This window comes from Engraulis encrasicolus, chromosome 1 (assembly GCF_034702125.1).
Source record: "Engraulis encrasicolus isolate BLACKSEA-1 chromosome 1, IST_EnEncr_1.0, whole genome shotgun sequence".
Classification (NCBI taxonomy): domain Eukaryota; kingdom Metazoa; phylum Chordata; class Actinopteri; order Clupeiformes; family Engraulidae; genus Engraulis; species Engraulis encrasicolus.
In genome coordinates, this window is record NC_085857.1 from 10,504,488 (window position 1) to 10,530,596 (window position 26,109).

Sequence of the window (26,109 nt, forward strand, 5' to 3'; positions counted from 1 at the left end):
GATGTGATCAATTTGTCTTTTTTCATTAAACGGGGAACAGTGGGACAGAGTGAGAAACACATGGAATGACATTACAATACACTTAGTCATTTTTATTACCTCCGACAAGAAGGTAATGTTTTCGGTCGTGTTGGTTTGTCTTTCTGTTTGTTTGTTTGTTTGTTTGTTTGTTTGTTTGTCAGCAGCATAACTCAAAAGCTAATCAACGGATTTGGACGAAACTTTGTGGAGTTGTTAGTAATGATGACCCAAGGAACAAGTGATTAAATTCTGGTTTTGAACCGGAACCAGGACTTTTCGAAATAAAATTCTGTCAGCAGGATAACTCAAAAACGAATCAACTGATTTGGCCGAAATTTTGTGGAGTTGTTAGTAATGACCCAAGGAACAAGTGATTAAATTCTGGTGGTGATCCAGATCACGAACCGGAACCAGGACTTTTTAAAAGATTATTCACCATTGCTGGCCTACATATCTAGACACCCCTAGTGACCAGAAATTGAATTGCGGGGACTCCACAAAAAGAAAGCAGAAAGGCTTAGGGTGTAAACTTGTAAACTTGTAACATAGTCAAATGTTCTATCAAGCAGCTTCCTTTTGCGGAGGTCTGCGCTCTCTGAGTGCTTCTGGTTTAAATCTATTTACAGTCATTGGCGTACAGGGTATTGGTTACACTGGGCAACAATGTTGAGATTCGTACTGTAGATGCCTCGTTCAAGCACACCTCAGTAAGAAATATCCTGTTCCCTCAATGAGCAGCAGGGGGCAGCATAAGTCCACTATTGAACAGCCTTGCAGGAAGCGATTCAACTTTCACCTATAAGGAGAGAGAAAGGGAGATCATTGCAGCCACAGATCTATATATAGGCCCAGGTCTGTGGTTGCAGCCATTCCAAGTTTTGGGTGTCATTGTGAGCAGTTGAGCGAATGAAAAAAATGGCTGAAGCAATGTCAAGTAAACAAGATCTTTTCATGTGCTCCATTTGTTTGGATCTACTGAAGGATCCAGTGACACTTCACTGTGGACACAATTACTGTTCGGGATGCATTAACAGCTGTTGGGATCAGGAAGATCAGAAGGGAGTCTACAGCTGTCCACAGTGTAGACAGACATTCACTTCGAGGCCAGTTTTGAAAAGGAATAATGTTATGGCCGAGCTTGTGGAAGAAATGAGGAAGACTACAATTCAACCTGATGCTCCCGCTGACCATGGAGATGTGCAGTGTGATGTTTGCTTCGAGAAAAAACTCAAGGCTGTGAAGTCCTGTCTGGATTGTCTGATGTCTTATTGTGAAACTCACTTTAAAGCTCACAACGATCTCAACAGAGGGAGAAACCACTCAATAGTCGACGCCACTGGACAACTACAGGAAAGGATTTGCCCCCATCATAACAAGGTTCTTGAAATCTTTTGTCTTACTGATCAGAGTTGTGTCTGCTACTTGTGCACGATGGACCAACATAAAGGCCATGACACCATCGCAGCGGCAGCCGAATGCAGTAACAAAAAGGTAAGACCTGCAACTCCACAAAGGCATTGTGTATTATGGAAATGTATACATAATGGACTGTAATCTGACTGACTTTAAGTCTGACGTTGTCACTCCACTAATGGTGGAAGCACCCAGAAATGACTGTGCAAGGTCCAAGGCTAACAAAATGTGGTGAAACATTAACCTGCTAATTTATTGTGACTTCAGAGCACAGGCTTTTTTTTTCATTTAATAGGGGAATATCATTATGGGGTCAGCCCTATGTTCCACACAGCCCATTGGTCCCACAGCTTATTCTTGCTGCTCCATGTTCCCACATTTTAAAGAAATTATTCAAATATAGGCCCTATTTTCCACAACTCCATGTTCCCACATTTCAGGGTAAAGTAAGAGAACATGCCTTTCTCCCTGCCATGGGACATAGGGCCCACATTTGAATAAATTCTTAGAAATGTGGGAACATGGGCCAGTAGGTATAAGCTGTGGGACCAATGGGCTGTGAGACCAATGGGCCTAAAAAATAATGTTAAAAGTCTTAGTGATGTGGGACCAATGGGCTGTGGGGCCAATGGGCTGTGGGAACATAGACACGCTCCCATCATTATGATTCTTCCTGTCAGCTTTTAAAGTAAAAGACACAAAGGGTCGTGTTTTCCCCTACACTACTAGTAGTTTTTTATGACTTAGTGGACGTTAAATGATAAGTTGTCGTGTGTTGAAATGACAGAAATGATTGTAAATTATCTTCAATATGAACTCTATTATGTGCTGTTTGGTGCTAACTTGTGATTTTGACACGCTATGCTTTCTATAGTAAACCTAACCCTGCGCTGCACAGCAATCAAATGTTTGCTACATGGACCTACTCTGCCCTGCAAAGCCAAAGAGCAGTAACTACATATTTTGTCAAAATAGAGTTTAGACTGAAAATGGTCTTCATTACGCCTCCTTTATCTTGTGACAAAGCTGTATGGTCAAAATGTGTCCTGTTTTAGAGTTATTGTCATGCCAAAGTTGCAGTAACCACATTATCCCACCTAATGCCAAGGCTTGGTAGTTACTGCTCTATGCCCTTGTAGGACAGTAGGCCTACTGTATGATGCCTGTGCAAAGGATGCAGTAAAAAGTTTAATGAGAGTGATATTTGAACAGCAAAGCTTTCTCAAGATGAAAACGAGATGCCAGGAGACAATCCAGAAGAGAGAGAAGGAGGTTCAGGAGCTGAGGAGAGCAGTTGATACTCTGAAGGTGAGGAATCATCCAAGAACACAACCTGAAAACTAGCAACTCTGGGGGCAGTCTGATGCTGGCTAAGGTCTACAAAATCCTGTCGATTTGGCACCAGGGTGCTGTCAGACCAGTTATTCAGTGTCGGTCCACATTATTGTATTATGGTACATGTAGTAAACAGATGTGGGGAATATGCATACATAGTTCTAAATGTAACAGAAGAGACCATGAAGACAACATGAATGATATCCCTTTGTTGTTGTTTTCTGCACTCTCTCCTCTGCCTTGAGGTAGAGCTCAGCACAGTCTGCAGTGGAACACAGTGACCAGATGTTTGATGACATCATTCGCTCTGTTGAGAGAAGGCGCTCTGAGGTGACAGAGCTGATCAGAGCTCAGGAGAAGGCGGAGCTGAGTCGGGCTGAAGGACTTTGGAAACAACTGAAGCAGAAGATCTCTGAGCTGAAGAAGAGAGTTGCTGAGATGGAGCAGCTTTCACACACACAGGATCACATCCATTTCCTCAAGGTGACTGTTAAATTGTGAAAGAATTGAGATATTATGTCATTTAGTCATGCTGGGTTTTGCAGTCTGGCTATATACTGTATATACAAACTTTGTACATATTGTATATAGCTATAGACTGCACATGTAATCACAATGCTTTTCAATTGGTGTGTGTGTGTGTTTCTCTACAGAATGTAGGTTCCATCTCTGATATTCCTGACAGTACAATTCCAACCAGCCTGAACGTCAACTCCATCCTCTCCTTTGAGTCGGTGAAAACATCTGTCTCTTCACTGAAGACGCAGCTGGAGGAGAAATTAGATTCGATCTTCAAGCAGGAAGCCGTCAAAATATCTGCAGCAGGTTGGACTCAGTCTGATGTTGTTGAAATCATCTGTTTAACTTCCCAGATTTACTTCTCCATGTGTGACAAGTCGCAGATGGAAAATAAGCATAAAAAAGTCAGACTAAATTTCAGATTTCCCCACAGATTTCTTTATTTTGACCATGCAAATTTGGCATACAGTAAGCACTGTGATGCATGTGCTATAGGCTACTGTAGGCCTACATGTACACGATTTCCAATAGTTCACCTATTCAAATTGCTGATAGAACTGCAGAGCTTCTTTATTGTTATTATGATGATGATGTTGATGATTATATGTAATAATAATAATAACAATAATAATAATGATAATAATAGTAGTATTAAGATATTCTGAACACACAGCTATTGCCCTGATGTACAGTAGATGTTGGATGTAGATGTCCATAAAGATTTTTGAACCTGACTCACCTCATAGTGAATCCTTCTTAATTTAATTGTGATTACTGTGATTAATGATGATCATTAGTAGTGATAGTGGCTGCTAATGTCATACTTTCTTTCTCAGTGTCTGGAGTACGAGTGGTTAGTACTGAACCAGTGACCAGAGAGGACTTCTTGCAGTGTAAGGAATCACACACACACACACACACACACACACACACACACACACACACACACACACACACACACACACACACACACACACACACACACACACACACACACACACACACACACACACACACAAACTGATCTGTACAAAGATAACTTTCATCAGATCCACAATATATCTTTTCTCTATTCTCTTACATTAGATTACTGCAACTTCACACTGGATCCAAACACTGCAAACAGATACCTCCATCTGTCTGAGGGGAACAGGAGGGTGAAGAGGATGGAAAAGACCCTCCAGTCATATCCAGATCATACAGACAGATTTGATGACAAGTGGTGCCAGGTGCTGTGTAGAGAGGGTGTGTCTGGACGCTGCTACTGGGAAGTTGAGTGGAGTGGTGAGTGGGTTAATATAGCTGTGGCATATAAAACCATCAACAGGAAAGGAAGTAATGATGCCTGCTGGTTTGGAGACAATAATCAGTCGTGGAGACTTACTGTAGACCCTAGAAAAACACATGTCAAGCACAATAAAAACCGCACTGACCTCCCTCTAGTGGCCAGCTCCAGAGTAGGAGTGTATGTGGACCACAGGGCAGGGACTCTGGCCTTCTACAGCATCTCTGACAATAGGATGACACTCCTGCACAAAGTCCAGACCACATTCTCTCACACACTCTACCCTGGATTTGCGTTTGCAGATGGATCATCAGCTAAGCTCTTGTGACTCACATCTAGTACCAAGGGGCGGTGGTGGCTCAGGTGGTAGAGGCTGTTCGGCAACCAGAAGGTTGCAGGTTTGAGTCCCACTCTGCATGACCCCATCGATGTGTCCTTGAGCAAAATACTTAACATCAAATTGCTCCTGGTAGCAGGATGATACCCTGCGTGGCAGCCACTGCCACCGGTGTGTGAATGAGAGTGTGAATGGGTGAATGTGAGGCATACATGTAAAGTGCTTTGAGTGCTCGAAGGAGTGGAAAAACCACTATATAAATTCAAGCCATTCATTTACATCTGGATTGTGTGAATCCATACGTGTTAAGCATCACATATCCTCACCACACATTTGGCCTGGTGAATTTGGTAAACATTGAGAAACGTTTACTCTTATGCAAATGAGAAATTAATTTGGTGTTTGAATCGATTTCATTGGCCATCCCCATTTATACTTGTAGACTATTGAGCTGTCAGACTGCAATGCTGAATTCACCAAGTTATTATTAGTTTCTTTTGTTTCAGACATGTAAACATTTGTTTTCCTTTTATCTGACATGTTTCGATGGTGTCACTGCAGTATTTCAGTAATGCATCTATTGCCCATGATGTATATTAGCATGTACCATGGGGATGTCAGTTTGCTACGTAAAACTCAGGTGAGAGGTTGATTATGAAGACATGTTGTGTGAAATGTGTGCATTTTTCTGTAATATTTCATGTTTTTTTTTCAATGTAGATGCCGAACTTTGCAATAGGGTAAGTTGTAGGTAATGATAGAAAAATGACAGAAAATGTTGTCTTTCTTATTACACCGAACATGGATAACACTGGTAGATCTTTGTTCAATACCATGCTGTGCAGTGGTGTATGTTTAATCAGTAATCAGTAACTAATACATTGACATTGGACATCTGCACTGCACTCTGTTGGAGGTTAAAATAAGTTTGAAGAAAGTACAATAAACGTGATTGTATCCTTTTCTGGTTTTTTTTCCTTATCTGGTAGCGTATTGTACAAATATGATTCAGTGACAATTGGTTTTAATTTGACTTGTACACTGTGTGATTTTGTTAACTGAAGGTGGTGGATAGTGACTAATAAAGTGTAAATTCAGTTTAACAAGTGTTTGTCTTGTTGTGAATACGTAGTGAATCAGACAATGATGAGAGTACAGGCTGTATGTACAGTATGAGGATTAAACAAACTCTCACACAGACTTCAGACTGGACGAAGCCTAAATCGAAGGTTCCGGGCACCAGTTTTGGGCACACAGCTACTGGGATGGATGCAGGGCTGGACTGGCCATCTGGCATACCAGGCATTTCCCAGAGGGCCCTGCACCCTCGTGGGCCCCTATTGGCCATCTGGCATACCAGGCATTTCCCAGTGGGCCCTGCACCCTCGTGGGCCCCTATTTTCAGAAATGTAAAAAAAAAAATGTTTTTTTAAATCAGTCCGGTGAGTCAGTTCTGCCCCACAAATTATGAGGGGCCCCTTAAAGCCAAAAGTGCCCAGGCCCTATTTCTCCCCCAGTCCAGCCCTGGATGGATGAGACTATTCATCATTTTGAAGGCAGCTCTTAGTGTGGCATATCTATTGTCCATTAACTTGTCACATCACTCCTCAAATAGGAAATAGGGACATAGTGGGAGACACATGACCTGACCTAACAAGTGTCTTGTGGTAATTTAGGTGCAGGATAGACCCTGAAGCAATGTTTAGTAAGTGCCTTGCTCCAGGCCACTTGCAGCTTTGGCCAGGCTGAGTCATCTGAAAGGGCCCCCCACTCAACTCATACAATGTAATGAGGTCCCAATTCTGGGCCCTTTCTCTCCCCTGACCCGTCTCCCTATGGCATCACTCCTACGGTGAGCAAGAGAGGACATCAGTCATCTGTGGCCTCCGCGACCTTGTGGAACAGATGAAGGGCATCGTGAAGCCACAGCACAGATCCTTCCAGTGCAGACTATCTGAAGAAAAACAAAATATAACATATACAGTATAGTGGTTAGTGGTGTTGAGCACAACAACAGTACACCACAACAGCACCTCTTTTTATTCACTAATGCCAGGACAGGATTAAGATGGTTTGAGGCCCCTTGGCAACAGGTTGTTGTAGGCCCCCACGGAAAGTAGCCTACATTCCATGATAAATTTACATAAACGGCATTTTAAGTCAGAGCTAAGCACATTTTAATCTCAACTCGATGCAGAAGACTTCTTTGTAACAATTCTGCAACTATGTTTTCCGCTTTGGCCAAATGGTGGCCCTCTGGCAGGTGGGGGTCCCTAGGCTGAAGCCACATGATCTAGCCTGTGTGTTAATCCGGCCCTGACTAATGCAGTAGTCATGAGTATACATTATAAGTAGAAAAGGGGACAATGGGGTTGATTTGAAGTAAAGCACATCATTATTTCGACAGGGTTATGGATGAAAACCATTTCCATCCTGGAAAAAATCATGCCATGTTTTAAGCGACGTCCCTAAGTAGGTGATCTACATGAGAACACATTGCGGCCAACTTATTTGACGTTGGTTGAATTTTTAAAAAAAAGTGTGGTATGGATTTTTAACTTTCTGAACCTAGGGCTGACCGCTGACCACACACACACACACACACACACACACACACACACACACACACACACACACACACACACACACACACACACACACACACACACACACACACACACACACACACACACACACACACACACACAACATGAACTGGCAGCAGGTGGCAGCATTACAACAAGCCCATTGATGCCTGATGTTGCGTTGCGCAACATTGGCCCTGGCGCCTGGATCGTCATTACACAACATTCAGGCTCATGAGATTTGAGACAACTTTATCAAAAAGCTTTGGTTTTTTTAGATGAATGAACACATTCTAATGAAAGATGAGGGTCCTAGCTTTTAAATGCCTTCTTAATGCATGTTTCTATGTGCTTCAGAAGCTGAGATATTTAGGTTTTTATAGGCTGAGGGCAACTTCTCTTAAAAAGGGCTCAGGCATTCAGGACCCTTTTTTGCAGGTGGGTTAAACAAGTTCCTTCCATGTTAAATGTTCACCATAATTGAAACTCACAGGTTTTGGACATGTTCATGTGGAAGAATGGCAGTGAGTAAACAGGATGTCAAGTAAGCAGGATATTTTATGTGTTGTTTTTTGTTTGGATCTATCCTGTGACTCTCAACTGTGGACACAATGTTCGGTTCACACACACACACACACACACACACAAATAATAATACCACAGCACACACACACACACACACACACACACACAAATAATAATACCACAGTACACACACACACACACACACACACACACACACACACACACACACACACACACACACACACACACACACACACACACACACACACACACACACACACACACAAATAATAATACCACAGCAAGCATACACACATACACACACACACAGGCAGTGGCACGCACAGCCCCCTCAAACGCCCAAAATCAGGAGTCGCGGGCCAAATTTCTTTTTCTTTTTTTCAAAAATGGACGAAAATTGCTCATGTTTAAACAGATTCCCATTATAGTTCAAATGTGCCTACACATTCTGTTGCATTGGAGTGCACTGTTTCAATGACTGCCCTGGGCCCACTCATATTCCTGTGATATACGAAAAATCTTAGTACGCTATACAGTTATGGTATATGTGGGCCAACTGTAATAGTATTTTTTGAAAAAAGGTTCGCACACTCCTTTGGATTTTTTTCTTCTTTAAGTTATTTTTTCTTCTTTTTATTCATTCATTCAATGGCAATGACGTTTCGACCACTTGGTCTTCCTCAGATTCACCCAACTGTAATAGGCCTACAGATTTGAAATTATCTCGCAGGCTAACTAAAATGGCTCCGCCGGCCAAATTTCCCCCCCAGGCCTGAGTGTGAGTTTGACATCCCTGTTCTACAGCATCTCTTTAGGCCTACACAGTACAAACTAATTCAAAGTAAGCTTAACACAACCAAGTAGAGAGAGAAAGATAAGTTGCGTCTGTGGGGTAGTTTCATGAAAAAAAATCTTCAGGTGCTCATCGGTATCCAAAAATGAAAACTTGGTAGGCCTACTGACACAGGGGGTCTGAGACGCTCTGAAATCCGATGTAAAAATAAAGGACTTTTAAACGGATTTCAGAGTGCCTCAGACCCCCTCTGTCTGTACTAAGCACAACATTGAAGAACTGGCTTGATAATGACAGCTGATAAACATGTAAACAGGCTGCATGACATTGGGGCTCGGTATTGCTGGTAGGGCGATTTATTTGCTCAATAAAGCTGTAAACAATCCAAGAGCCTTATCAAAAAGAGCAGAGACTCACGCGTAGCGGTGCTGAGTCTTCTTCAGGGTGGAGAAGGCTCGTGGGTCTCTGCCCTCATGTTTTTAAATGAATAGCCATGTTTAAATAAAAGCTTTTTAATCATTTTTGCACAAGAAGAATGTCTTGGACTCCCTTTTTGATAGGACGTTGTTTTTTTCCCCCACACCAAAGAGCACCTTAGAGATTTTTTCAACAATTCCTGAGCACTTCTGAGTTTCTTCGCTCCAATCCAATAGCCTATTCCAGTGGTTCTTAACCTGGGGTGCGGGCACCCCCTGGGGGTGCGCGCACCCCCTGGGGGTGCGCCAGAGGTTCCAGGGGGTGCGCAGAATTTTGTTTGTGTTGAGGTTGGGAACTAAATTTGCTAGTGAACATTGTAATTAGGCCAAATCAAAACCAAATTAAAGCATGTTCTGGTACCCACAAAAAGTCATTTGGCCTAAGGTATTGATTAATGTCTCAAGCAGGAATCATTGCAATTAATCACTTCAATCTATTTTAGTGCATAGATACGTGCAGAAGTTTTGGTTGGGGGTGTGCAGCTCGTCTTGGCCACAGGTTAGGGGGTGCGTTAAGGAAAAAAGGTTAAGAACCACTGGCCTATTCCACTTACAGTTTTTGCCTACTGCTTAATCACTATCCTCCTGACTACCAGCAGTTCATTTTTGTCCACTCTAGAGGACATCTGTAAACCGCAATATCTCCCACCCCATACACACTACTGTGCTAACTCCCAATGGTCTTTGAAGAGGACATTCAGAGCTTTCCAATGATACCATGTGTGTAGGGGTGGGGTTTTGGGAACTTTCTATTTCTTTGCACGTGTAACCCGAGTACTGTTGTCAATTGTCCTCCTGCAGCCACCATAGCTTACCTCTTGTTGACACACCCCCAGGTAGCATGCCGGTGGCTACGCACCAATTAGCTTTTCATTCATAAAAAGGGCTCTGACAGACCGGTCACGCACAAGCCCTGCTTTGTCGCGTTGTCCCCCGGTCCTCGCTGCTTCATGGGAAGTGTTTGCTTCCGCAGCATACGGAATGCCTCTGGGTAGATGTAGGATGCCTGCCCTGATGGTTTCGTCTTGAGGATGCTGGGGGCATCTCAAGCTTTGGTGTGGTGTGTCAGTCTGCTTTGGTGCTGCAGGAGGTATGTTTTAACTTTGTGCTGTTGTGTATTTTAATGCAACACATGTTTATTTTGTTTTATAATGCATACATTGTTTGTGGCTAGCGCCCTAATGTTGTCACTATTATTATTGTAGTGGATGTTCCATATGAGTGTGACTGCTGGGAGCGCTGATTGGAGATTCTAAGCTTCAGTTGGTTGCAACAAGGTAACAATTGTTTTGTTCATGTACTGTGTATGTTTGTGCATCGTTTGAACACTGCTAATGTTTGCCATAGCGTAGCCTAATCTGCATGGTTTGTTCAATTTAAGTGTGAATTTGAGATTACACTGCATGACTTTGTGTGTCCTTGTGTGATTCTGAAGTAGGCCTACATATTGCATGACTCGTCTATATTGTGTGATTCTGATCCCTGCATGCTTTGTAAACATTGATCCCTGCATGCTTTGCTTGTAAACATTTATGGTGTTGTGATGTACATATATTTAGTGTGTGAACATTCAAAACCTTGCAACTTACAATTGTCATTTTGTTTTCAGCAGAGCGATGCCACTGCTGCTCTGTTAGGCCTATTGTGTGAACCAGTTGTTGCCCTTTTAATGTATTTTGTTTTCAGTAACATTGGTAAAAAGAGAAAATAACTGAACCTGCACCAGCCTGCTGGTTGGAGCTGTTAAATAAATACTGACAATTGTATTATCACTTGAACCCATGCCTCTGCCCTTACTTACTTACCTGTGTGCGGGAAACCCTGGTTTAAAGCTTGGTCTAAGAACCATTGTTCAACAAGTATATCTGGTGGTGAAAGGCCACCAGTGGCGTAGTCGTTAAAAACACACACTTAAATACTTAAATCTCCAACCTACCCTCGGTTACAAAGTGGCGTAGTCGGCAGGATATGTAAACAGAGGCGTGGGTTTCAGTTTAGTTTTTTTGTAAAAGGGCAATGGCTGGTTTCATTTAGGCAGAGCAGCAGTCGGCGCAGTGGGGGATCCTGCAGCTGACCTGAAGGGTCACATCGCCTCGCGGTTCTCAGCCCAGCACGACTTCTCATCATCATTGGCGTCACTTGACTGTTTTCCCGGGTAGTGATGGCTGAGGAGCTGGAGCAGCTAGTGGAGCTAGTGTGTTGGCTCCGCTCAGACAATGACCGCTTGACCCAGGAGGCGACCAACAGGCCAGTTGTGGCCGACCCCGCTGCCACGCCTGAGATCTCCAATGCTGCATCGGAGCCTTCTAATGGACGGAGTGTGTGTACTGCTCAGGGTACTGGTACTGTCTACTGGCTGCAGCGGTCTCGAACAGGGCCGCACGGAGACTGCAGATGTTGAAGTGTCAGGAGCCCGGTCAGTTGGCCTGGTAGTGCGGTGGCCAGCAGGTTGCCATCGGGGCCCACCCCTCTACAGGCAGCCCCTCCTCTCCTTATTTGGCCAGGGCCAAGGGACACACCAAACCAATCCAACAGTTTTGATGCCTTCTGGCATTGTTTTAAATTGTGTGTTTTGACATGCTTTTAGAGTTTTTTATTTCTCTGTACAGTGTTTGATGTTCANCATGTGACCTGAATGTGTGAATACTCCCTGCTCAGGCATGTGTGTGTGCACGCCTGCCTGCGTGTGCATGCCTGTGTGTGTGTGTGATGGTGTACGCGTCTGCCTGCGTGTGTGCACCTGTGTGAGGGTGTGCATGCTGGTGTGTGTGCAGTGTGAGTGCTCCCACTTTTTGATGAAAACTGAGGCTTGGTGTTTGGAAACACAAGTCTATCGGCGGGACGCCGATACAAAAGTGAGGGGAATAATGTAACCCAAGTACTGTTTTCAATTGTCCTCCTGCAGCCACCATAGCTTACCTCTTGTTGACACACCCCCAGGTAGCATGCCGGTGGCTACGCACCAATTAGCTTTTCATTCATAAAAAGGGCTCTGACAGACCGGTCACGCACAAGCCCTGCTTTGTCGCGTTGTCCCCCGGTCCTCGCTGCTTCATGGGAAGTGTTTGCTTCCGCAGCATACGGAATGCCTCTGGGTAGATGTAGGATGCCTGCCCTGATGGTTTCGTCTTGAGGATGCTGGGGGCATCTCAAGCTTTGGTGTGGTGTGTCAGTCTGCTTTGGTGCTGCAGGAGGTATGTTTTAACTTTGTGCTGTTGTGTATTTTAATGCAACACATGTTTATTTTGTTTTATAATGCATACATTGTTTGTGGCTAGCGCCCTAATGTTGTCACTATTATTATTGTAGTGGATGTTCCATATGAGTGTGACTGCTGGGAGCGCTGATTGGAGATGCTAAGCTTCAGTTGGTTGCAACAAGGTAACAATTGTTTTGTTCATGTACTGTGTATGTTTGTGCATCGTTTGAACACTGCTAATGTTTGCCATAGCGTAGCCTAATCTGCATGGTTTGTTCAATTTAAGTGTGAATTTGAGATTACACTGCATGACTTTGTGTGTCCTTGTGTGATTCTGAAGTAGGCCTACATATTGCATGACTCGTCTATATTGTGTGATTCTGATCCCTGCATGCTTTGTAAACATTGATCCCTGCATGCTTTGCTTGTAAACATTTATGGTGTTGTGATGTACATATATTTAGTGTGTGAACATTCAAAACCTTGCAACTTACAATTGTCATTTTGTTTTCAGCAGAGCGATGCCACTGCTGCTCTGTTAGGCCTATTGTGTGAACCAGTTGTTGCCCTTTTAATGTATTTTGTTTTCAGTAACATTGGTAAAAAGAGAAAATAACTGAACCTGCACCAGCCTGCTGGTTGGAGCTGTTAAATAAATACTGACAATTGTATTATCACTTGAACCCATGCCTCTGCCCTTACTTACTTACCTGTGTGCGGGAAACCCTGGTTTAAAGCTTGGTCTAAGAACCATTGTTCAACAAGTATATCTGGTGGTGCAAGGCCACCAGTGGCGTAGTCGTTAAAGCACACACTTAAATACTTAAATCTCCAACCTACCCTCGGTTACACAAGGAAAATGGTGTACATTAAAAATAGGCCGCTTTTGGCTAAAGGGAAAGTAAATGCATAATACTTAAAAGTGGGAAATTATTGTCTTAAAACATCATCTTTATATGTTATTTCAATCTCTTCAGAGCACAATTAAACCATTTCTAAATTAATGTAACATTATTTAATCCCCATATTTAGGCGTTAAAGAAATGTCCTCTAAAATGGACATTGGTAGTGACATCTTCCATTTTGTTAGTATTTTTCTAGTCAGAAAGTCAGTATCAGAATCAGAAGGAGAGACACTTTACAGCACATTATTGATAAATAATCCTAGATGTGATGTTTGAGGAAGATGCTGAAGGTTCAGAGACCTCTTAGGATTCATTTCAAGCAGGAAAAGTAGAATCAGAATAAGCAGAACTTTTCCTATTGATGCATTTATCGCCCCATGTGGAGCATGACTCTGATGTGTGTCTGAACTTTGCAGGACAATATTTCAACCAAAAATTAGATTAAGACTAAATTAATCCTATAGACATGAACACATGTTTGTTCCAGAGATGATAACCCATATTTCACACATCAGAACTATAAAATTAGTCAACTCTGGTGAAAGTTCTCAGTTGAGGGACCACATGTCATTCAAGCTTCAACTGCAAGTCCAGTTGCTTAAAACAAAATTGCTTTGACTTGAGATGACCTGCATGAATGATAATGGTCACAGACACATCCAGTTACCACCTCAAACCAATAAAACACTCATTGTAAACTCATAAATGCTCAAATTTACTAATTATTAAACTGATTGTTATGCTTTTTCATCCAGATTGATTGATAGCAATTAAGGTACATTTTCAATGTACGACCTTCCAATGTCCACTGTAATGGACACATTAAATCTTTAAAATGAAAAATAAAAATTCGAAAAAAATGTTGTCAATCTCATTTTTTGCCTTCAAACAATTGGGGGAGTGAAAAAAAACAAAGATTTTTAAACTTTTTTTCCCCTGGTAGTCAGGAGGTTAAAGGCAGATGCTTAAACCAAAGTAGCATATCGCTAAGTTATGGTGCATAACTTAAACACTTATTGCTTGACTTTAAACAAAAGTCAAGCATTACACTTTCATACCAGTTTAGCAAGGCACTTGCTCCTTTAGGCAACACACAGACTCCAGCTGTCTACACACAATTTCATACACAAGACACTTTGTTCAAAAGTAAAATCTCAGAGTGTCATTGTGAAAACACATCTGTTAAAAAAAACAAAACACACTGATGTATGACAAGATTTAGACACAGACAATAAAACACATGCTTTCAAAATTGAACACTATTCTTCCATGTTACAACGTTGCATGCTTTATATTACATTGCATTTGTTTTATTTTGCATTTATTTGTTTTACTTTGATTGAAAGTGTAGAATATGTAGTATGGCATTGACTGACTCACGTACTGTAAAACCTAGCCTGATACATGCCGCCAAGAGTAGCCTTTTGTCTTCATCATCACATGTTAGGTAATGTGAACATGATAGTTTGTAGAAATAGTGTCATTTTCAGAACACTACCAAGCAAGCACTTGAGCAAACTGACTGAACATGATATAATTTTGATGATGTCATGTAGATGTCAGCTGCATAGTGTGTCTGTGGAAATGTATTGTATTCCGTGAATACCTCATACCTCATAGCCAAACAAAGTAGCCTATATTGACTATGATTGTCATTACAGCATGTTGACGTAACCCCATATTTATATCATATTTAGATGTTTGAAAATGTGTGAATATAACCAATACACAAAAAAGGAACATAAACTCACCTACACACTGTTGTATTTAGAGTGATGCACTGTTTGAGATATATTTTGCTTTGGTTTAATGTCCTGTACTCTAAGGTGCAGTTTTGTAATGTACAGTATTGAATTTTGGGCTCTTGAGAAAATGTACATTCTGTGAGACTGAATAGACTGCTCCAAAAAGAAAGACTGCTGTGTTTAGTATAAAGCAGACAACTGTTTTAAAGATGATCTAATTTGTTTTCTCATTTGGTGCTTTTGTGTGTCTTTTGACATGAAAGTGAGGTTTTGACAAAAGATTGTAAGGTTTTTATGGCAATGTTTATGCTTTTATAGCAGAGCTTCATGTTGCCATATATGTGAAGGGTTTATCTCCAAGTGTTGAGAGTAATTGGCTTGTGTGTAGAGTTTTGACTCTATGAGCCAAATTTTGCAAATTGTGTGCAAGCAGTCGGCAAAAACTGTAACCTACTGGTAATCTTTATTCATCACATCAGACACAAAGGGTGATTTCCAATATGTAGACCCCCATCCTCCACTTGTGCTTGTGGCCTCGCGTTTTGCTGACGCCCCGCCTCCGTGGATAAAACAATAATGTTTTCCCGCTGTCAGCCTAGCCAAAACATTTTTTGGGGGACTGTTCCCCTTCACCATCCTGAGGAAATGACATTAGAATTGTGCTTTAGCAAGATATTTAATTCATTTTCTGTCGTCAGTGACGTCATCCTGAGGTCACAAGCAGGCAAGTGAGCCACGGAGGACGGAGGTCCGCATATTGGAATCCACACAATGGCTTGCAAATAGTGTTGCCTACGAGGGGAGGTCAGGGACCAGTGGTGAAAGTATAACATTTAGAGCCAGTGCGCAGTACCGGTAAGAGAATAGGGTAAATGCTGGCCAGAAACCCATATTTGGAAATTCTATTCAAGTAAAAAACATGCAACCACACCATACCATTTGAGACAAGTGTCCTATGAAGGGAATATCTCAAAGTTACCCAAAATAGACATGCAGCGATATAGATCTGCAGTGCAGATGTTTATTTTTGTTAGCGCTATTTCTGATGTTGGCATTGGGAGGGCGGTTGCTGGAAGAACATCCTTGAAAAAAAGCACCGGTAAGACATTAAAACTATTTTCACCCCTGTCAGGGACAGTTGCACCACTTTTATAATTGTCACAAGCTACACTACAGACGTGATAATCATCACATCACCCTACTGCTTGCATGTGATAAGAGAGAGAGTGTTGCTGCAACTGCAAAGATGTTGCAACTATCTTCTTCAAAGATGTTGCAACTGTCTTCTTCAAAGATGTCGCAACTGTCTTCTTATGCATCTGTTCCCTTTCTCACCTCCATGCTTCCTCCTTCTGAATGTCAGCTTGGTTACAGTGCGATCAGGTGACGCATCAAAGGCTATCAGGTGTCAGAAAGGTGACACACCAGGCTAGGGGTATAGCAATATGATGATAGCAAATCGTGGAATCGAGAACAAGATCGTCTCAAATCTGCCAAATTGGAGAATCGTATATAGATCGTCTTGCATTGAGGGTGTTTACTATCACTATCAGAGTGATGTCTACTTACTTAGTGCTGTTGTCTTCACCTTTATTCCTTATTATTGCATTTCAATTGTGCACTTTATGAGAGTGTCATCAGTGTGTTTACATTTAATGAATTACTAATGATCAATAAGTATGTACATTTCGATGGAAGATTTTGATAAAAAATCAGAATCGAGATTTTATGTTAAAAAATCGTGATATGATTTATTTATTTATTTTGCCATATTGCCCACCCCTACATCCCTACATCAGACTTGTGTGGATGACGTATTTATTACAAGTGAGTGGACTTTCTCTAGGTTTTAACTGCCCCTACACTGTCTTTGCTACTACCACATTGAGCCAACAACTTAAAAGAACTTCAGACCAGTGAGTACACATTTATTTATTTATTGTAGAAACAGTAAATGACTGGTAACTGGTAAATAACTGACTTCTTCTGTGAAAGTTTCAATGTGATGAAGAAAAAGTAAAAGTGCAAGTTCATCTTCTCAAGTATATGTAACGCTGTGTCAAATGTATTACATGCTATACATTAATCAATACATGTATGGTATACTGTATGAAACGTTTCTAATCTACAGTATAACAGACATTGATCAATTCTCTCTCTATATATATAGCATGTTACTTATTTATAATTAGACATTAATAAATACATGTACTGTAGACATATAACATGTTTCTAATTTATAATAATAAACATGAATCTATGCATGTGGTCATATGACATGTTTCTGACCTAGCCAATAAGAAGACCTGGGATTACTGCTGCACTGTCAGGTTGCCTATGAGTATATTATTAGATTTACATCTTAGTTTAGTGTTTTTATGTTTTGTGATTTATCTTCCTAGAGACAAATGGCCCAAATCCCATCTCAAATGGATGTGCTTCACAACCAGACCCATATTGACGTAGTATCTGACTTTCAACACAATGAAACAAATTTCATTCATAACTCCAACCACAGCAACTTTACAGAGTATCCGGACAGGGAGTACCGGGATTGGGATTGGGAATGGGAATGGGATTGGCAGAACACTCAATTCATAGTTTACTGGATTATTTTCCTCGTTGCATATCCTGGAATCTGCTTTGCTCTACATAAGTTACGCTCTCAGATTAGACCTGACCAAGTTGCTCCTGTGTATGTCATCAACATGCTCATCTCTGACCTGATTCAAGTTTGTGCCAATCCAATTCAAGCTTCTGTATTGAAGTACTTTTCCTGGGATGCATTTGATGAGTATATACATTCCCACACCTATAGCTACCTGATGTACTTATTTGGTGTGCAGGTTAATGTTTTTTTCATGATGTGCATCTCTGCAGAGAGATATGTGATGATTGCCCATGCTGTGTGGTACAGACACATCCACAAACGCAAGATATCAGTTATTGTATCTGTCATCATTTGGATCTTGTCAGCTGTCATCACATTCTTCACACCAGAGGAATATAGTTCAGGGTATATCTTGTGGGCCGTCTTGCTGGTCCCGTATCCCGTGGTGATGTTCTTTTTTGTGGCAACATGGAGGGCTCTGTCCATGTCATCAGTGCCTGGTAACGACCAGATACGCATCAGGGCTATCTTGGGGCTTATTCTGGGTATTTACACCATCTTATTTCTACCTTTCATCATTACACATTATTGTTATAGTTATTCTATGAGCTCCATGACTGATATTCTTATCGTGTTGAATCCCCTGTTTGATCTTCTACTTTATGTATTCATTAGGAGGGATGTTACACATGTGTGGAGAACTCTTCTGTTCTGCTGTAATAGGGGACAGGGGGCAAATGGCAGAGATACTGCAACCTAAACATTAGTCTGATAGTCTGAACGTACTGTAATTATTCAATCAATTTGATGGAGTCACATTTCACTCATAATTGTGATATTTTGGACTCTGTGACCAAACCCTATATTTGAGGGTTTTTTTTTCTTGTCATGTGTAACGAGCCCACTCTTTGTCAGCTACATATTTTCAACAGAGTGTACACAGTAACATCATGTTTAAAAAAATGATTTTATATTTATATTTGTGCAGATGATTCATGGTATGCTATATGGCAGGGTCCAGCTGACCCACACCTTCTTGGAGTGTGTGCTACTGACTCTGTTAGTTTTTACTATCTCAGTTGTTTCAGAGCTTCCAGCTTGATGGGCTATGTCAAACAAGGTATACAGTGTCACAAAAGAAGTGACACTGACTTCAAGTGGCACTGCACTGTTTGCGACCCGGGCTTGCCTTCACCAAAACTCCTTTGTGCAGCTGCTATAAGAGTGCTCAATGATAGATATCAGACATGTTATGTAGTGCAGTCTTGTGGTCTATGTATTTTATTTAGGACATATACTGTATTTATGTTGTGTATGAGTCAGTAATGTGGATATGTGAGTAGAGGGTAAGGGACGCAGTGACTGTGAAGTCCAAGACAAATTTGTCCCTGGGGGAAAATTAAGTCTACTTTACAAACAGCAGTTTTGAAAAAGCAACATACCAAATTTGATCATCTAAATATACAGCACATCAGTTATTGTATGGTTATAGAATTGTACTGCATTGCATTGTATTGTGTGTAGCTTAGTGTATTAGATCTCCAACTCTCCTCTGCTGTCATCATTTTATTTCATGGCTTATGTAACTTAGTCTGCTGTTATTTTTTGGAACCAAGAGGAGGAGACAGTAACGTGAGCTATGTTTTTATTGTATTTTGATGAATAAAAGTAATACAAAATTAATTTGTGAAATCATTAATAAGTCCAACAGAATTGTATGTGCATTTAAACAAAAATGGCCATGTGCAATCATGGAATCATGAATTCCCAAAAGCATAAAAAATCAAAGCAAACGACCGTGTATACACAGTAGCCTATGTGTTTCTACTGAATATTAGACTGCGTACAGTACATAAGCCATTCCACATATGACATTGATGCTACACCAGATTGTGCATTACTTTAAATAGAGTACAGTATAGTAAGATAAATCAAAACACTCCTAGCAGCAGCAAATGTAGTTCACTGCCCATGAATCACTGGGAAGTGCATCCTATGCCAAGGAATCCTATTCATTATACTGGTTGGTTGTAGAGCCTTGGTCTCCAAACGAAGGCCCAAAAAACATGTTGCAAGTGCAACTGACCACTTTTGCAACCGTTTCCTATTTCCGCTTATTTACAGTGTGGTCAGGTGACGCATCAAAGGTTATCAGGTGAGAGAGACAGAGAGGTGACACATCAGACTGATAAGTCCCTTGTGTGGATGTATTTGTTTCTTTTATATACAGTACAGGCCAAAGTATGGACTCACCTTCTCACTTAATTAATTCTCTATATTTTTGTGGCTTTTTAAAGAAAATAATACATTTTCAGAGAGGGCATTATTTCTGTGCATGAACTTAACAAACTTAACAAAAAATGTAAATATATAAAAAATAAAAACAATTATTTAAAAAATATCAAAAAATGCCAAACAGTGACGTCAACAGCACAGCAAAACTGAGGGCCCCACATGTTTCAACAAGCTTATTTTTCTGTCTATTTTCAAGTAAAAATACCCAGTCCTTCGAGTCAATTTGAATTTATACAGGCAATACAAGACAGATTCCCTCCAACACAGGTTTCACCTCTCTAAGTAAATGGCTGTGACTCAATATCATATCAAGACAATGGCTGTAAAATGCTTGTATTAGGGTGGTTGACGTTTAAGGGCGTAACGCAAAAAAAAAAGTTTTTCAAATTCCTGAAAAAAATGATGGATAAAAATTGAAAAAAAAATTGAAAAAAATAAAGCACTTAGTGGTCTGTGGAATTTCACCTTATTTTTGCCATTTTTGGGAAAATGTGTCCCGCATCAACACATTGCATAGGCATGTCACACCACAGGAAAATGGAGTCACAACACAGGGAATTCACTGTATTATGGCCATTTTAATCCTTTGGTATACATGACTGACATCTGAGCTCATGCTAACTTGATAATGATATTGTGTTTAATCTTAATATGTGTTTTCATTTATAAAAAACTTTTTTTCCTTCTATAAGACCAGTCACACCACAGGACACCATAAAATGAACTTAAGCATTGCGTGACAGAAACATTGCAATATGAAGACATATTAAGAGCTTAAGAGTCACTTTAAACTTCCACAGCACTCTCCAATAACTGAGGTACTGACTGGTTAGGAGCCAGTCTTTCTGACCCTTGTAGTTGGCCTTGCAGCTGCCCGTTCACAAACATAGACATACATGTCACCCCACAGGACACAATTTGTGTTACGAAATTGAACTTGTAGTTAATATTACTGTCTTGAGTTTTTTTCACATTCACATATCTTAATATAAAGTTAATATATTTGATATATTTGATATATATTATCAAATAGACAGACTGACCCGCACTGCACTGAAGGTAGTGGGGGTGAGGGACTACCCCACCCTCCAAGCAATATATGAAGAGTCTGTAGTTAGGCATGCTAGGAAAATAACTGAGGACCCATCACATGTTCTGTACCCAGAATATGAGCTGCTACCCTCTGGCAGGCGATTCAGAGTACCAGTTAAAAACAAGAAAAGGTTTCTGAATAGGTATAGGTTTTCTTTTGTCCCTGTTTCTGTTAACCTACTGAACGCAGGTCATTAACAACTACCATCCTGTAATGCCATGTATGTATGCGGGTGGTGGGCTGTGGTGGATATGCACTTGAGTGTTTCTATGTATATGTGTGTTTATTGTTGTTTTTGTTTTTTGGCGTCATGTGTATGTTGTGTGTATGTGGCAGCTATGTATGTCCAAGACAAATTTCCTTCGGGACTATTAAAAAGAATCTTGAATCTTGAATATTTATGCAATCATGCCAAATGCTTCACATATTATTCAAAATGTTGTTGGTTAATTTATATATATGTTATATTCCAGGTTTCATTAATGTTACAGTCACACCGCAGGATATTTGACATATAAACCTTTGCATAAATCTTAACAAAAATGTTTCTTCTCATCTAAGACTAATATGAAACATAGTGTACCACATCTTCTTTCATTGACATTTGTTTTTTAAAGGAAAAATAACAGTTTTGTAGGTTTTTAACCAATGTTACGAAAAAAACAAGGCGTCACGTCTCCCACCCATTAGCAAATGTTTAAAACTAGGTATTGGGTCTCAAAATTTCAATTCTACAATTCTAGTGAGTTATTTGAGGACATTAATGTTCAATTAGGATTGACATGACTGTCTGGGCATTTTTATTTGAAAATAGACAAAAATAAGCTTATTGAAATGTGTGGGGCCATCAGTTGTGCCGTGTCGACGTCACGTGGATAGACAGCTGTCATTGCTGTTGGACAACATCTAGAATTATATTTTTGGTAAGTAGCCTACGTAATTCTCCATGTGTTCATGCACAGTTTTGATGAAAATACACAATGAAAATCCACGAATCTGCGCGCACGCGCACACACACACACACACACACACACACACACACACACACACACACACACACACACACACACACACACACACACACACACACACACACACACACACATTTCATATACCGGTAATTCCATCAATTGGCAGCAGGGGGAAGCATCACCCCACTGTTGATGACGTGTCTCCCAGGAAGTGTTTCACTACCAGGGTTTGGACATGTTTGTAAGTTGTGGAGAAACAGCAGGAGAACAGCAATGCCAAGAAGCTTAAACAAAATCTAGCCTACGACTGAAGTCATACAGTAACAACGTTCTTGAAATCTTTTGTCATGGTCTACTGATCAAACTGTTATCTGTGTATGAGATTAAAGGCCAGGGCCTAATGTGATCGCCTACTAAGCCTACTGAGAAGGTAAGGATCAGGAACAACAAATACTTTTGAGGCATCATGTTACACTACACAGTATTTGTATTTTATGCATTTTGACACCAACACAGAGCTGAGTTAATGAGAACAAGACCACCTAACCCACGGCAAGGGTGTTGAAAGATCCCAAATGTCTAGGCCGAACTAAAGCCCAACACCTCAGCCCACACGTCCCCTTCCCAGGTAGCATACTGTACTTGTGTCAGGTGACAGCCTACCCCGGCCGCACCTGGACCACCATGTATAGTATCTATGTTAAATTAATGGATTGAAAGGATCTGACATTGCGTTGAATCGGAATTCTTTAACCCATCAAGAAAACTGGTAATGGTAATGAATGAATGGTAACCACGTTGTATGCATTACTAAAGACCCTGTGTAATGTCATAGTCGTGTAGTGCGATTGTCGCTGAGAGAATACAAGAATTTTTCAATCTCTGATGGTAGTTAAGTCTTTTCACTGACTGTTACGACGTTCCACTGACATCGTTTGAGACACCACCCATTGTAGAAGGAGGTACAAGGTCTATTAAATAGGGTGAAACATTAACTTCCCAAGTGAACATGGTGAGCATATTCATCTTGGTAGGCCTGCAAGTGCAGTTTATGTGAAGAAAGCTGTAATGTGTGCACTGCTTACCATATAAGGACAGCAGTAGGCTAAACATGTTTTCTAATGATAAATCTTAATACCAATTGCGCTCACATTTAAACCAGAGGAGCAGGAGGTTTCGTTGATGGCCTCAGAGAACAGCTGGAAGAACAAGAGAAAGATAAACCTCATATCATGTATCTCAAAGACAAGAGTAACATGAACCAATTTCCAGAAATGGAGTGCGTGTGTGTGTGTGTGTGTTAATACACGTATCTCTGACATTCCTTACAATACAAATAAATTCAACCATCTACTGTGACTCAGCGAAAACATCTCTGAACTGAAGATGGACCAGGAGGAGAAGGTAGATTCCATCTGCAAGCAGGAAGCAGACACAGTATCTGCAGCAGGTCAGACAAACAGAGAAATTACAGACACATTCTTCATGAATGACCTTCTTTAATAGCATTAACAAGTCACGTGGCAGGCCAAGCTAACATGTTGTTTCTTCTGTATCTCAAATCAGTCGCAACTGTAGAGATGGTCCAGAGTGAAGAATGTGAGTCTTTCACACATGCAACACACACACACACACACACACACACGCACGCACGCACGCACGCACGCACGCACGCGCACACACACACACACACACTCACATGCACGCACGCACACAGACACACACACCTAAAGCATAATATCACTGGAACAGACCCCAAGGGTCCAGCGTTTTCATGATCTACCCAGCTGCATCATAGCCTACTGGTCATTCCCTTGAACAAATAATAGAATCTTGTGAAGCTCAGATCCCTCCAACCCTTACCTAATATCATGCTTTCTGTCTCAGTGTCTGAAGAGCAGGCTGTTATGGCTGAAGGAGTGACCAGAGAGGACTTCTTACAGTGTAAGGAATTACACACACATGCACACACACCTAAAACCCTACCCCTACAACTAAAACTGTTTTCTTTGATATCTTGATTTTCTTGATATCTCTCTTGGATTAGATTACTGCCGCTTCACACTGGATCCGAACACAGCGCACAGATACCTCCATCTGTCTGAGGAGAACAGGAGGGCGGAGAGGAGAGATGAGGACCCCCAGTCATATCCAGACCATCCAGAGAGATTTGATGAGAAGTGTCAGGTGCTGTGTAGAGAGGGTGTGTCTGGACGCTGCTACTGGGAAGTTGAGTGGAGTGGTGAGACGTGGGTTAACGTTGCCGTGTCATATAAAACCTTAATAAGGAAAGGAAACATTAAAGACAGCTGGTTTGGAGGCAATGAGCAGTCCTGGAAACTGTATGTGGGTGGGGCCCACAATAGTGGGGTGACAGCGTTCGCCCACAATAATATGAGTTGCAGTGTAGGAGAGGGAAGCTCTGGAGTAGGAGTGTCCAGAGTAGGAGTGTATGTGGACCACAGGGCAGGGACTCTGGCCTTCTACAGCATCTCTGACACTACAATGACACTCCTGCACAAAGTCCAGACCACATTCTCTCACACACTCTACCCTGGGTTTCGGTTAGGAGCTAGATCATCAGTGAAGCTGTTGTGACTAACTTACACCTAGCAAGCACAGGTGCCCATTTAGAAAAGAATTTCCATGCGTAACAATGTTCCATTTTATTTTTTCAATTTTTCCAGATTTGCACAATTATTTGACCATGTGTTTGATCTGTATTTTATATTACACATGTATATGAGTACATTTCATTAGACTTTTTATTTTTAAAAAAAAGTGTTATCGAATGTATGAAGTACTCTGGATTCAGAGCACACACATGACAAAATCAAACACACATTGGCAATTATTACTAGAACAGTGTGCACATGTGTGCCCTACCACCACATGATTGGTCAATAAAGGCTTATTATACGTACACTTGGTCTGTGTTCTGTAACATCACCACATCATGCCACACACTACGCATCACTATTAGAGATTATTATAAAGAAGTACTCTGTGGCTTGCCTGTTGTCCCTCAAATAGCTGACTATTGATTTTGATGTTTTCATTTTGTCTTTAATTCAAATCATTTAATGATGCCCTCTTTACTCCTTGCTTTTATCCCTTCCGACCTTTTTCATTGTATGCATGCATTACATTAGGCTACATTACACTTTTATCCAATGCGACTTACCGTTATTTTACAGGGTATGGTTTCCAGTCAGCAGAGGTGTCAAACGTAAAAGTAAGAGTAAAAAAAAGAAACACAGTTTCCTTTCCACAGAAGTAACTTATCTGAGTAAACAGTAGACATGTGTACACGTCTTACGATCTGCTAACTGTGCACTGGTTGGATCAACTTTGTGGTGGGTTCTTGATAGGTTTTCAGTGTTTTTCAATAATAACACAGTGTATCTTATGCCATTAGTTACAATGGAGTAAATGGTGTAACAGCTATGTAATGCCACATGCTAGTGTTGTAATTACACCACAAAAGTACTTTTACGTTAACCTTTTACACCTCTGCCAGTCAGTCCTGGATCAGTGTGGGGTTAGGGGCCTTGTTCGAGGGCACCTCAGCCATGGAGTGACACAGGGAGTGTAAGGGTGGGATTTGAACCTGCGACCCTCTGATCTAAAGTTCATCTCCCTCACCGTTCGGCCATGGCTGGTATGCCTTAATTCATTTGCCATGTTCTTATGCTTTATTTCTTTATTTTATTTTATTACCTAATTGTATAGCACATTGAACTGCATCCGTGTATGTATATGTTATGTCTGTATTTTGAGGACCCTCTCGAAAACCAGATGCCCATCTCAAGAGGCCATCCTCTAATAAAGACATTTGACTAACTGTGCAATAGAAATAAAATGGCCTTGCCTTGCCTTCCACTTATAACCTTCAATTACCTCTTGCATAGACTTTCTAATTGACAGGTCAAAGCCTAAAGAGAAGGCTGGGCAGGACTGATCATACAGTCAGTGGGATG

At 41.1% G+C, this 26,109-nt stretch overlaps 1 protein-coding gene across 1 annotated transcript; it reads left to right on the top strand.

Annotated features, from left to right (window-relative positions):
- The first annotated feature begins 910 nt into the window (after positions 1-910).
- On the top strand, positions 911-24,868 carry LOC134445828 (E3 ubiquitin-protein ligase TRIM16-like). Its single transcript, XM_063194937.1, has 13 exons — positions 911-1,512; positions 2,647-2,742; positions 3,019-3,252; positions 3,423-3,594; positions 4,125-4,181; positions 4,375-4,897; positions 6,043-6,062; positions 11,470-11,652; positions 18,040-18,175; positions 23,292-23,408; positions 23,494-23,579; positions 24,017-24,073; positions 24,177-24,868. The coding sequence occupies exons 1-13, from the start codon at positions 928-930 to the stop codon at positions 24,725-24,727; spliced, it is 2,817 nt and encodes a 938-aa protein (XP_063051007.1). The 5' UTR covers positions 911-927; the 3' UTR covers positions 24,728-24,868.
- The last annotated feature ends 1,241 nt before the right edge of the window (positions 24,869-26,109 follow it).